General features: G+C 37.6%; 1 protein-coding gene across 1 annotated transcript; it reads right to left on the reverse strand.

Moving 5' to 3' along the window:
- Nucleotides 1-436: 436 nt before the first annotated feature.
- Nucleotides 437-5,728, reverse strand: hoxc1a (homeobox C1a; the record flags this gene model as incomplete). The annotated part of the gene is made up of 2 exons (XM_079802026.1): nucleotides 437-786; nucleotides 5,158-5,728. 2 exons carry the CDS (start codon nucleotides 5,726-5,728, stop codon nucleotides 437-439), a joined length of 921 nt encoding a protein of 306 aa, XP_079658152.1.
- Between the last annotated feature and the right edge of the window lie 7,914 nt (nucleotides 5,729-13,642).

A 13,642-nucleotide genomic window follows, 5' to 3' on the forward strand; every position in this document is an offset into this window, starting at 1 on the left:
TTTATTTTAAATAAAGGTAATTTTTGGCACTTGTTAAAATTAACAAATCTCACCAAGGTCAGAAATGAATCAGGGTACAATTCATTTTCTGATCTTTTCATAACAGACGCAAATTCATATTGATAAAACATATCAAATAAAGCAATTATAAGTTATTAAAAGGATTGGAAGACTATAAAGTGCATTTTGATTAATTCATGATTTCCCGCTTGTCTCAACAGGTGGGAACTTAATTTTTATCACAGAGAGTTAATTTCTTAAACAAAAAAATTGATAAATAAATATAGATGTTTAGGGGCAAATTTAATTTTGGGTGTGTGAATACATTTTGGTCGTTCAATAGAATTATAATTTCTCTCGCGCATGATATTTACGTGATTGTTAACATTTTAATGTAGCCTATAGCAGCCGTTCCATCAATCTTACCCTACTGAAATTATCTTTTGTCAGGAGATGAACAAGTGTCTGTTTTATTCGAGTCCTCATCGCAGCCAGAAATCAGCATTAATCCTGGAACGAGGCCTTCCCGCAGCATTTTCTTCTGTTTCATGCGTCTGTTTTGAAACCAGATCTTCACTTGTGCTTCGCTCAGGTGGAGAGTGTTTGCGATCTCTATCCGTCTAGCTCGAGTCAGATATTTGTTGAAATGAAACTCCTTTTCCAGTTCTGTGAGTTGTTTGGTGGTGAAATTAGTTCGCGTGGCTCCACTCGAGGGGTCCTCGTCAGGATCTCGTCCGTGCTCCGTCTTCAGCTCCGGGTCCGAGAATCTCCCCAGTTGTACTTTAGCTGGAAAGGCAATGCAATAAATATGAATTAAAAACACATAGGGCTTTATAATAAAGATTCGAGGTTGACTTCAGTGCTAAACATCCTTGCATGTTATTGCACATTTTACAAAAATAAAATAAAAATCATATTCATTTTATAATCTCGGATCGAATCAAATGTCAACTGCAATTTTGTTAAAAACACGTTTTACTGTTAATATATTCCGTTATACAATTATCTAAAATAGTATTGGCATTTATTAATGATGCTTTTTAATTTTAGCCGCGAACAATTGGAAACGAATTTGATTTAGAAAACAGAGCACGATATGAATATAATACTATTCACTATGATTTTATATTCATAACACACCGTACGTTATGGATATAAAAAACATGGATATAAAACTGTGCATAGGGTACAATATAATAGTATTATATTAATATCGTGCTCTTTGTCTTATGATAATTTGAGATTTAAAAATAACTATATATTAAATAAAAAAACACTGCAGTTTATGTTAGACTGATTAAACGTGAGTTTAACAATGATTTTTGAACCAGTTTGCACATCTGCTTTTAGGATGAGACTGGAATTTAAGATTTTTTTACTGTTTTGTAAGACAAAGGTAAAAGAGATACATTTCCACTATGTGCAAAAACACCATAACTGTAATATGACACCTAAAAAACTTTTATTTTCTTCCATAGATACCACTTACCAAGTACAAATTTTGTGATTCAACATTTTTATTTTTCAAAAGCAGAAATGATATTCGCTAGGTTTCCTGAATGCTGTTTTGTGATTTTCTGCAAGTTTTTGATTGCGTGACCTTAATCTGCATGCTAAATAGATTCTGTCTGTTTGCACCTCACAGATGACTGTAGGTCAGGGGTCAGATGCACTGTCCATCACAACCTGTCATAAAAATATTCCAAAGTTCCTGCTTTCCATATGACTACTTTGCCTAACCTTGTAGCCCTGTAAATTAAGTGAAAACAAAGTGCATTTAAATGGGTCTTTGTGTTCATTTTGAAAAAGCGTTAAATCTGCAGTTTAACCAAGCTAGTCAACTAACAGCTGCTTTAATGGAAATCAAACTCATGTTTTATTGTTTGCTTGTGTTGTTTGCTTTTGGAAGCACACAGGAAGTTGCACATTCCTTTACGGCACACACACACACACACACACACAGGGGTCGGATGGGAAAATCCCCTGGAGTGATACAGAGGCATTGAGCCCTCACATACTGCTACAGTTGCAAGTGTCTCTCTAACCTCTGTGCCATCTGCGCACCATGTGTATGACTTTGTGTGTGTGTGTTTGTGGTCATGTCATTGCAGTCATGGACGTACAGTCAGAACAGACGCGGGATATACAAAGACAAAAGTCAAATAAATGCACAAAGTTTTGGTTGCAATAACAAAAAACTTTTTTTTCCCCATCCTTTTGTTATTGCAACTAAAACATTGAAATGTGACATTTCTTTGTATGAGGTCCATGGGAATTTTCGATTAAAACACTTCCCAATAAGCTGAATAAACTCTACATGTCACTAATAGCAATCCCTCACCCTTTATCTTAGGCTTAGAGCGCAAACAGTTGATTATACAGTTGATTTTGAGAGCGCTCGGCTCAGATCTTTATCTCGGTCGTGCTGTGCAACTGAAAGTAAACAGAGAGATGAAGAAAAAAAAAAAGCAATTGTAGGGTCACCTCTAATATTCACAAGGGACGTTCTAACAATCAGTGCATTCACTGACAAATATGAAGTAATTAAGCAATTTCCTAAGGAAATAAAAAGTGTGCATGAAAACACTGATGAATGAGTTACTGGATAATAGAATTGGCAGTCGCCAGAAGGCATAAAGGAATCAAAACGAAACATTTGAGGAATGACTTGCAAACTTGGAAATGGCCAACCAGCCAGAGGGATGACGTGCCCCACTAAGCCTAAAAGAGAGCAGGGGAATGGGGGGTGGGGGATCGATACAGATTGCCTCGGTCATCTGGGCATCCAGCCCACAGTAATTCAGGTGCTGTCAGGGTATAATTGAAGAATGACGCACGGGGACTATGTGCACTGTACTGGGGGATCCAGTCAGACACTCTGTATAAGCTTTTATTCATGTTGAGTATTGGAAACATTTTGATGTTGCCCGGTAAGAACAATAACCCTCACAATGCATGGAATCTCTGACTTAAAGGGATAGTTCCCCCAAAAATGAAAATGCGACCATTGTTTATGCAGCCGCATGCCATTCCAAACCCATTTGACTTTCTTTCTCCTGTGGAACACAGAAGAAGATACTGTGAAAAATGTCTTGTCAGCCGAATTCAGTGGGGTCCAATGTTCCTTTTAAAAAAATGAAAGTCATACAGGCGAACTATCCCTTTCCCTTTAATAATATTCTTTTGCAATTTTTCATATGGTTATAATGAACTTAAGTAAAGGAGCAGACAATACACATTCACCCTACCATTTAACATTTGACTTTGGCTGCTGTGTTGATGTGAGTTCTATCTTAAGCACTTGTTGACAGACCTCTCATATATCATCATACAACGATTTCTCCATAAGGCTTGTGATAAAACCAAGACATTAAGCACAGAGGGAGAGCCAGGACTTATAGTGATCATTTTATAGTCCTCTTCAAAGGGGAAATTCACCCAAAAATGAAATCATTTTATTATATTTACTCACCCCTCATGTCAAACCTGTATGCACGTCTCAATAGAATAAAGTCAGCGTGATCCAATGTTGTCTGGAACACGCCATTCTCCTGAATATCTTCTTTTGTGTTCCACACAAGAAAGATATGCATACGACATGAGGGTGAGTAAATTATGACCGATATTTTTTGGGTGAACTATCCCTTTAAGCCTGGTAAGAATGAGTGCAAAAAGTTGTAGGCGTTTCTATTGGTGGACAGGCAGGAGAACAACAAAAAGCAGACAAAACAAATTGTGAACTCCTGGCTTTGCCACCATTCAAGCATTTGGGATTTGATGAAGCAGGCCTTTCTATCCTATTTCCTGACCGCAGCTGTTGTTCATACACTGGGCGATATAGCCCGAGATGACCTTTTCACTGACATATTTGCCTGTGAGTTATTTTAGATCATCAGTGTGGCCTGGCCAGACATTCTTCTCCCTGACAGTCTGGAAACCATATGAATGCTGTATTACTGATTCGTAGGAAATGACAAATCAAACCGGGCTCTTCTTGGTTTTACCATCAACCTATTACATATATTGTGATTTATTGAGGGGGACGAGCGATTCACAATTTAACGCACAGCTCTCACAACAAACATGAAATACTTTGACATAATACAGGTCAAATGTCATTGAGCGTGACATTTTATGAGCACATGTCAAGTAACTCACATTTGAACTGCATTAAACGCAGACCTATCCAATCATTACTCTGCTTAAGGATTACATTGAGATTCTGACAGACATTTTCCGACATTCAATATAGAAAATTAATTGCAGCATATAAACATGGGTCTCTATTAAGATTTAGGGCTCTGTGCAGGAAAAGTGTTCCTCTGAAGTTTATTTGGCTCTGAATGGAGAGCTAGGGGGTGCTGGACTCCTTTAAATATGGCCTGGGCTGCTGCTTGTCAATGAGAGAATTTTTAAAGGGGTGAACATAGAGAATAGTATGGAATGTGCTATTTATAAAAATAGAGGAATTCTGCCTGGCATGTCGCTGCTGACCTATTTAGGCACCAGGGTGGATCTTATATATTACACTATATCCTTAAGTTTTTAAAGGCTTCGCCATAAAACAAGCAGCCTTGCAGATTTGTGAGGCAAGAACTACCTGTCCCTGACATGTGCCGCGTCTGCAGAGGATAAGTTTCATAATCAGCTTAATACTTTTGCTACTTATAGTCTGACCATATATGTGTACGGGCTCAGATTATTTGACCTTAGCATGTATCATTTAATTTTTTAATACATAGGCTACATGATGGTTACACTATATTGTGTATAGGTGAGTATAGGATATACAGATGTTTTATGTGATAATATTAGCTAAACCCTACAAACCTGTTGATATGGGTGAATTTAAAGTGAGGAGGACCACTTTACATTTTTCACTATATCTGTAAGTAGCCTACATTTTTAAGCATTTGGCCTCCACAAGTAGCTATAGCCAAACTTGTAGCTCCACCTCCAAATATTAATTTCTGCTTGCTGAAAAGTTTGGATACGCTACTTGTGGGCAAATCACTTTATAATTGAAAAACAGAATTAGCAATAGCATTATATTTTACTTCACATCACTAGGATTTGAAAGAAAATTGACCGAGAAGGCAGAGATTCTGGCCACTCGGCGCACAAAAGTTCGTCGTACTAGAAAACTGGTCAACTTACCTGCGCGGGACTGATTTCTCCTCACTCTCATCCAGTCGAATGTCTTTTCACTTTGCAATGTCTCATTTAACGTGTTTAGAGCCTCGTGTCTGGTGCTATTGTCCTTGACTGGAGGGTGACGCACTGGGCCGCCGCATGTGCGCACGTCGAGGTGCGTGTTGTTGACAGGGCCGAGTTCGCAAAGCGCGCCGGAGAATGTTCTTAAAGTGTCTGAGGATGGCGAGAAGCCCGTTCTGGAGAGACCCTGCTCACGGCAGCTTTGGAAGGAGGGGACTTGGGGTCGGACGGGGTGCACTGGTCTATAGAAATCTTGATTATGGGGGAAGGGGGGTCTGGTCGAGTTCACAGGACCAGGGTCCTCACAGGGCTTTGAACACGCGCCTGTGGCCGTGGCACTGAGACTCGTGAAATGATATTGAAGAAAATCCGCCTCGGTGTTGTTGACATGTCCCTCCTCTCTGCTTGGGAAGTCAGTAGTAGCTCCGTGGTCCTGATGCAGACGCATTACTCCAGTAGCATGATAGCCCTTGAAAAGTGACGTTGTGTCCCTGAACCCTTGATAAGAATTCATGACTGCATCATATATTCCAGTTTTTCATTCGAGGCTGGACGCGACAGAAACGCCATCCACAGATGCCACACATAGCGCGCAAAAGGACAGAGGCACAGATCTAGACAGGGACATGCCTTGTAGAAACATTCGATCGGTGATGGATGGGGATGACGTGCCCTCTAACTCTTGGCCAATAGCCGGACATCTCCCTCATCTGAGTGAGCGTTAATTTACCAAAGCAAGCAAGTTTGAATGACTTATTTGACCTGCTAATAAGGTCTGGAGTGTGTGCGCTTGCGCGTGTGCGAAGAGGGGTCAACATCAGTACTACATTTCATAATGGATCATATTGAATTGAATCAAAGCGCACTTCATCATGCTGGAGGATTTCTAGTTAGACTTGTGCACAAATGTCAAAGCATTTGTGAAAAGTCACATTGATATATTGATATCCTTTGTTCTGTTTGTTTCAGATCCAAATAATTTAAAACTTTTTTTTAATTTCCTTAACTGGTAGTGTTGAGTTTTAAATTTAAGTTGCCCTATAAAAAATATTATTTCGACACACAATTGTCTTCATGTTGTTGTTGTTTTCTTCTGAAGGCCCAGTCCGTATCCACGTTTCAGATTAACGCGCACAGAAAATCAATGACTGTTTAGTCAGGATAGCAGCCTTAGCTTACCCGAAGAAGGTCTTAAGCCTGCATTGTCAATAGTTGTTAATGGGAAAGCCATGGATCTTGTGGTCCATGCCTATTAAATAAAACGTTCATTTAAACTTCGAAAATAATCTTAGAAACGTATATCCCAGGAAACACACGTTAACATTTCTCCTTGTGCTATTATAGAATTTTTTTTTTCATATTACGATCTATTTATCTTTAAAACAGATTTGTTCAACGCATACTTTGGAAAAAACTGAAACTCTGTGTATAATTCTATGGCCACAGGGAATCTAACATAACAGCTGAAATGATGTTAAAAGGGAATCATAAAGTCATTGTATGAGATTTCTGAGTGATTATCTGTGCTCTAAACAGCTGTCGTTGCAGGTCATTCGTCGGTCAGATGATAATTAGCATCTGCCTCCCCTGCAATAATGAACCGCTTCATACAAAAGGTATTTAACCTTTCATTTTTAGACATTTTTATTTTTTTCAAAACAAATGACAAGCTAAACTGACAATATCTTTAAAGAATTTAATTCGTTAAATATAGTCGTTTCATAACAAACATTTTTATGTTTTATTATAGCCTCCTGGGACCCAGAAAAAAAGTTATTTGAATTGAGTATTTTTTCATGTAATTACATTGTTTAGAGCATAAGAAACAAATAGACACTTTTTTTTGTGTGAAAATTTTTATTTTATTCCAACACGATCTCATGACAATGCGTATCAATAGTACGAGTGTGCAATCTCGTGGAATGTATACGCCAAAATGAGTTTTGGCGTGCATAGGCTATGCTACGCAGTTTTTCGCGTGCATATGATACGCACTTTATGGCGTATATATGACACGCTTTTGGGTAGGGTGAGGGTAGGGGGTGGGGGGATCATACGTATAATACGCCAAAAAGTGCGTATCATATGCACGCCAAAACTCATTGTCCTCTGTAGTTGACACCAGGACTCATGAAATTGCATGTATAGGCAAAAACAATGGGATTTATTTTTAATTTACCAATCAATTTTTAGGTTGCAGGATTTTTTTTAACCAAACTTTGTTTAAAGATGATTCTGAACTATGTTATGAAAGATATAACGAAATGCATTGATATACCATTTTACTTTATGCAATATGTGGGTAAAATGGCCACACTTGGATTTCCCCATTCAATACAATGTATCTATACACTGCATCTAATTTGTATATTAATGTGTTCTTGGTGCAACATGTAATGAAAAAAGAAGTGTAATAATGGGAGTTATAGTTGGCAACATTTTCATAATAATATCTACTATTTCATAGGAATATTGACATGTAGTTTCTTTCCCTATTCACTTGTTGTGTCTCCAAAATGCCTGATAAACATGATTTAAGTCCTGGCGTCCACTACAGTGGACATTTATGAAATCAATGCCCTGTTTTGTAACAGAAAGTCATATTTTGATTAGAAACTCCATAACATTTTCCTGAGATGTTGATTTATATCAAACATATAATGATTTGAAAATCAATCGATTTAAATTATAATTACAAACTATTATCATATTTCCATAAGAGTGCTAAACATTAATGTCAGGCGTATTTAAAGACCAAGAAGAAGTTGTTGTCCTGGTGAAACCTCCAAACATTTGGTATCTCTGCAAAGGCCCAAATGGGCTCTTTACAGGACATCCAGACTGAAAACTGTGACATGTATGATGTCAGAAAAATTCACTAAAATATTATGTCCACTGCAGTGGATAAAAGTCTATTCCTGGGTCCCAGGAGGATAGGGAAAGTTTAACCGTTGCATCGTTTAATATGCTAAACCAGGAGTTTTCAAACTGGGGTCCGGGGACCCCCAGGGGTCCTCCAGAAGGTTCTAAGGGGTCCCCAGAAAATTTCAGGGAATAAAAATGGATCAAGTCTACCGAACATTCTGTTTCAGTTCTAAATGTTTCTCTCCTTTCTTGCCATATACATACTTTCCAGTATTGTATATGTTTTCTTTGTATCTTTCTAGTGAGTTTTTCTCACTATAGTCCCCTTTATCTCGCTCACTGGGGTTGTAAGGCGGTATTCTTAACACAGTATGTAAGCTGCAGGCATATATTGTGAAAGTTGCTTATACAAATCATTTTTAATTGAAAATGTCCTTCTTCAGGTTTATACATCCAACATGAAGTATAGCCAATTTAAGTTAGGAAACAATATGTTGTATTTATAATGTCACACTTAATATTTATCTAACAGTATAAATGTTTTTTTCCATACATGAAAATATATAGATGGATTTTAGGAAGGGGGTTCCTCATAAAAGGTTCATCATATTTGGGGGTCCTTGGCGTCATAAAGTTTGAAAACCCCTGTGCTAAACTTTATTATACACATGCTGCCTTTTATACATTGCATAAAAGAAAGAAAAAAAACTGTATACTTGCGTTTAAAACTTTTCACAGTTCTCCTTCTAAGAGGTATTTCTCTTGTAATTTCAAATAAACGCTTAAATTAAATAACACTAAAATAATTCAAGAGTAGTTTATACATCTTTAAACAGAGTTTTTGACCAGCCACTGTTACTTTCGACGATAAATAACAAATACAGCTATCACAGAGTTTCTTTCATTCACTTTTTGTTTTCTTTTCTTCTTTTGTTTTCATCAGATTAAAATGTTTGTTACGTCATGGAACAATTGGATGAGCCTATTGAAATATATGTATGGAATGTGATAATTGATGTTCAAAAATATTCGTTTTTTTCCCCCTAGTTCACCTAAATGTGCTTTTTGTGGTATAACATCTTCATTTACTGGATAATATTAATACTAATATTAATAATATAAGTGTCCTTATAAGGTACCATGCATTTGAACGTTAATCTTGACTGTTTGCATGTCTACAATATTTTACATGTGCATTCCATTATATTTTATGTGACATTCCAAAAAAGTTTCTCCAAAGTCATAGAGCATTAGACCGATAACACCAGAGATATCACCTTCAGAGGTTACAACACTCACATCTGTTTAAAAGTGGCAGGCCCGGTTCCCTTGTAACAGATGTGGCCTTTACTGTCAGACTTGGTCTATCCTTCTAGTAAGTAGCTCAGTCATTAAAAAGTTTTATTGAGTCAAATGATTTCAACGTTGGATCAAGTTCAGAAAATATAACTACTTGGAAAATGCTCAGAAACCACTGTCTTAACAACTGTAAGCATTACGTTTACATTTTAGGAGACAGAATATATGCATTGAATCAAATTTACTGTAAGTCACTTTGGATAAAAGTGTCTCTGTTTTCTCTAGGTCTAGGAAACGGAAGCAGTTTGGCGTTGCTGATTACATCAGATTAAAAATCAGTTTCGGGCAAAATGAGGTGATTTTATGATCATTTTAGTTGTTTTTTAATATACATAAAATGCATTTTAGTCAAATAAAATGGCAAATGTTAATTAGGAAAGTGAATAAAAAATAACAAGATGATTATAGATCTAATAGTTATGATAATGCTTGCATTTAAACTTTATCACTGCAAACATTTGAACTACTGCACAGGACAGAAGGAGGAATTTCCGCTTATATGACCAATAAAGAGTTTTACTAGGGCTCTGCAGTGATTAAAAAACCATCTCAAATAATCAACAATGTATAACTGTGCACTCACAACCCCAGAGATCTGGTCCCAGCTGCAAGAATAAATGGAATTCTACGGGCAGCAATGCACTGAATGACGGAGTGCAATATATCCCTTCCCTCTGTACATTTGCATGGTACACTTATCCATCTTCATGTCAGCTGTGGGGTTACCCAGGGTTCACGCGCTAGCTTGTTTCTCTCCTCTCCGCTCAATAAATAAATCTCTGCTGCTCTCTGTTTACGGGCTGAATATAAATTTGTTTGCAGTCGATCGCGGGCCTGTGTGAAGGCATTAGAAATTGTATTTCTGTAATGGGTTTCAGCATGAGGAGGTGGGGGTCGGGGGGGATGGGGGTGTGTGTGTGTGAGGCAGGAGTTGCAGAAGTGTTTGACTGCAGGGTAAGGAAAAAAACAGGTGCGTGCACTGCTCCACCTCAATAAGATTATACACACTTTTTTATAGTCCAGATAAGATAAATTGGCTCTGGGCTGAATTTACAATGGATTTAAACTGAATTTTAATGTTATTTACTCCCATTTTATAGAGATCAAATATTAAGGGTTTATTCGTTTCTCCTCGTGCCATATGTTTGATTAGTATAAATCGTGAGGAAAGCGGTTGTTCAACATGCCTCCATGTGTTTTCTACAGACGTTTGACCTCAGTTGAACAGCTCTGGGTAAACAAGTCATCGCAAACGTCCCCCCCTCAGTTCTAAACAGCTTGCTTCCCATCAGCGTGCGTGTTTTGCCAGGACAGATGACAGGAAATCAGTCTCGGCTCATGTTCGTAATAAGGTGAGGGAATATTCATTTTCCTTATTGACTGGAAAGAGACCAAATAATACCAGCTTGCCACATCCGAACTGTTTCTGGTCGCATCCTGTCATCTGTAATGTGTGCATATTCAAAGCGAATGATGTGCACTGGCCAAGCCTCTCTCTGTGAAGTAATTGCATGCATGTTCACCTCTCCGTGACTTTATAACTGGAGGCTGGTGAAAATACCAGTGTGGCACAGGTTAGGTTTCATTATGATTTAAATGCATCACTCTTCTCAGAGGGGAAGCTCGCTCTGATAACCTGATCTCTCTTTGGTGATCCTCCCACCATGCTGTGGGATCTTGGCTATGATGTGGAGGTCATATCATTGGCTGATTTTGACCTCTGACCCCTCTGACAGAGCTCTGGAATGATGACTCGTGGCCCGGATTTAACCCTGGAGAACTGTCGGGCCTAATTATTTCTCATCTTTGAGCCCTGAAAATGCCAGGAGTGAGACGTTGCTGACAGGTGACTGTCACCACTGGCGGTAAGGTCATTGCTGTTAATGCAGAGCGGGCCTGTCTCAAATGATTGGTTAAGGGCTGGTAATCTATGCACTTGCGTAGCGGACACCTCTTACTTTATCAACACACCAGAGAGGAGGCCAAATAAAAAGCACCCTGGCCTAGAAAGTAAGCTTGTGCGACATTCGCAATTCAATTAGGAATGTATTTTAATTGAGGTAGCAAAAAAGATGCAAATGGCTATTCGAAGTTGATTTTAAGGAAGTAGAATTAAAATGAATGAAGATATTCATATGATTCTAATTTAATCTAGAGGAGCAAAGTTTGTCAAGACAAATCTGAATCTTGAATTGACCGTGTTTTGAAAAAGTTGAAAAGACCAATTCGAAGTTAAAAGGTTTATAGGCCTTACTGACAGATAGATAGACAGACACACACACAGACAAACAGACCGATAGATAGATACATACATATGTACTTAGATAGAAAGAAAACAGGAAAGAATTAATGATAGATAATAGGGCTGCAGATAGTAAAATATAGATAGGTAAAAATGCGATAACTCGTTAAATAATGTGATATTTGATATGCGATGCAATAAAGCTTTAAGTGTGTAAAATATAAATTATATTTTAATATATTTTAAAACTGAAAATGATATAACCAATACTATATTTATACACTATATTGCCACAAGTATCGCGACGCCTCTCCAAATCATTGAATTCAGTTTCGCTCTCAGTGTTCAGTGAATTCAAGCGTGGTACCGTGATAGGTTGCCCCCTGTGCAATAAGTCCATTCGTAAAATTTCCTCACTATTAAATATTCCACGGTCAACTGTTATAACAAAGTGGAAGCAATTGGGAACAACAGCCACAAAGTGGTGGGCCACTTAAAATCACAGAGCGGGTCAGCGCATGCTGAGGCACACAGTGCCCAGAAGTCGCCAACTTTCTGCAGAGTCAATAGCTATAGACTATAGTGTGGCCTTCAGGTTAGCTCAAGAACAGTGCGTAGAGAGCTTTATGGAATGGGTTTCCATGGCCGAGCAGCTCATCCAAGCCTCAATGCAGAAGAAATGACATCACCAAATACAATGCAAAGCATCGGATGCAGTGGTGTAAAGCACGCCGCCACTGGACTGTAGTGTAGACGTGTTCTCTGGAGTGCCGAATCACGCTTCTCTGTCTGGCAATATGATGGACGAGTTTGGGTTTCGCAGGTGCCAGGAGAATGTTGCCTTGTGGCAAGTGTAAAGTTTGGTGGAAAATACCAGGAGAAAAGAAAATATTATGGTTTGGGGTTGTTTTTCAGCTTTTGAGCTTGGTCCCTTAGTTCCAGGGAAAGGAACTCTTAATGCTTCAGCATACCAAGAGATTTTGGACAATTTCATGCTCCCAACTTTGTAGGAACAGTTTGGGGATGGCCCCTTCCTTTTCTAACATCAAATCAGTGCACAAAGCAAGGTCTATAAAAACATGTATGAAGAATTGGATGTCATTAAATTAATGTGCATGTAAAGTGTTACGTCCATAGGACGTAGGAATTTATTTTATTTCTTTTTAAATGATTTGTGTGGATCCTATTTTCTGTAGGCCTATGTGTGCTTTTGTGTTTTTTTCCTTCTATGTTTCTATGAGTGCCACCTGAATCATGTTCCAGCTCGTTAATGCGGGGTTAGTTGTAACACGCATGTTTTAAAACTTTCCACACATGCCAGGATGACGAAACTTAGTATATGTACTAGTTGCCATATCAACATTATTTAGAGAGAAAAATGCGGCAAAATTAAAAAATCTTTGGAAGATATTACTGAACATTTATTTAACCATAGTAAAAGTAAATTTCTTATGTTAAATTTCATCTCTGTTTTTTGTGTTTATTTAAAATAAGACAAATCTGATATTATTTGAATCTTATATGTGTTATTTAACAGTTGAGATCGTTCTTTAATGCTGATCTAACCAGCAGAACACACGAGCCATGGTTTAAATCCCAGTTACGCAGGTGGGGTGCGTTGACACTGCGTTATGAGCCCCTATTAGAACTACGCTATTATATTATATTATATTATATTTATTATATTATATTATTATGAATTATTTTGAGAAACCATGAGAAAAGGGTGAATAATGACAGAGTCAAATTAGAGTTCAGAAATTATTATTATGTTTTTAACTATGCTGTATAGCTGTATTTAGCAATGTGTTTGTTGTCAAACTCAAAATGTTTTATATTTTTAATTATTAAAAATGGCATTATTTTATTTAAAAAAGTTAATAATTGTATTTTATTGACAAAATAGTTTAGTTTGTCTTGGATATTTTATTGATTATATCAGATAACATTTTAAGCTGTCAT

The sequence above is a fragment of the Gobio gobio genome (genome assembly GCF_949357685.1).
Source record: "Gobio gobio genome assembly, chromosome: 21".
NCBI lineage: Eukaryota > Metazoa > Chordata > Actinopteri > Cypriniformes > Gobionidae > Gobio > Gobio gobio.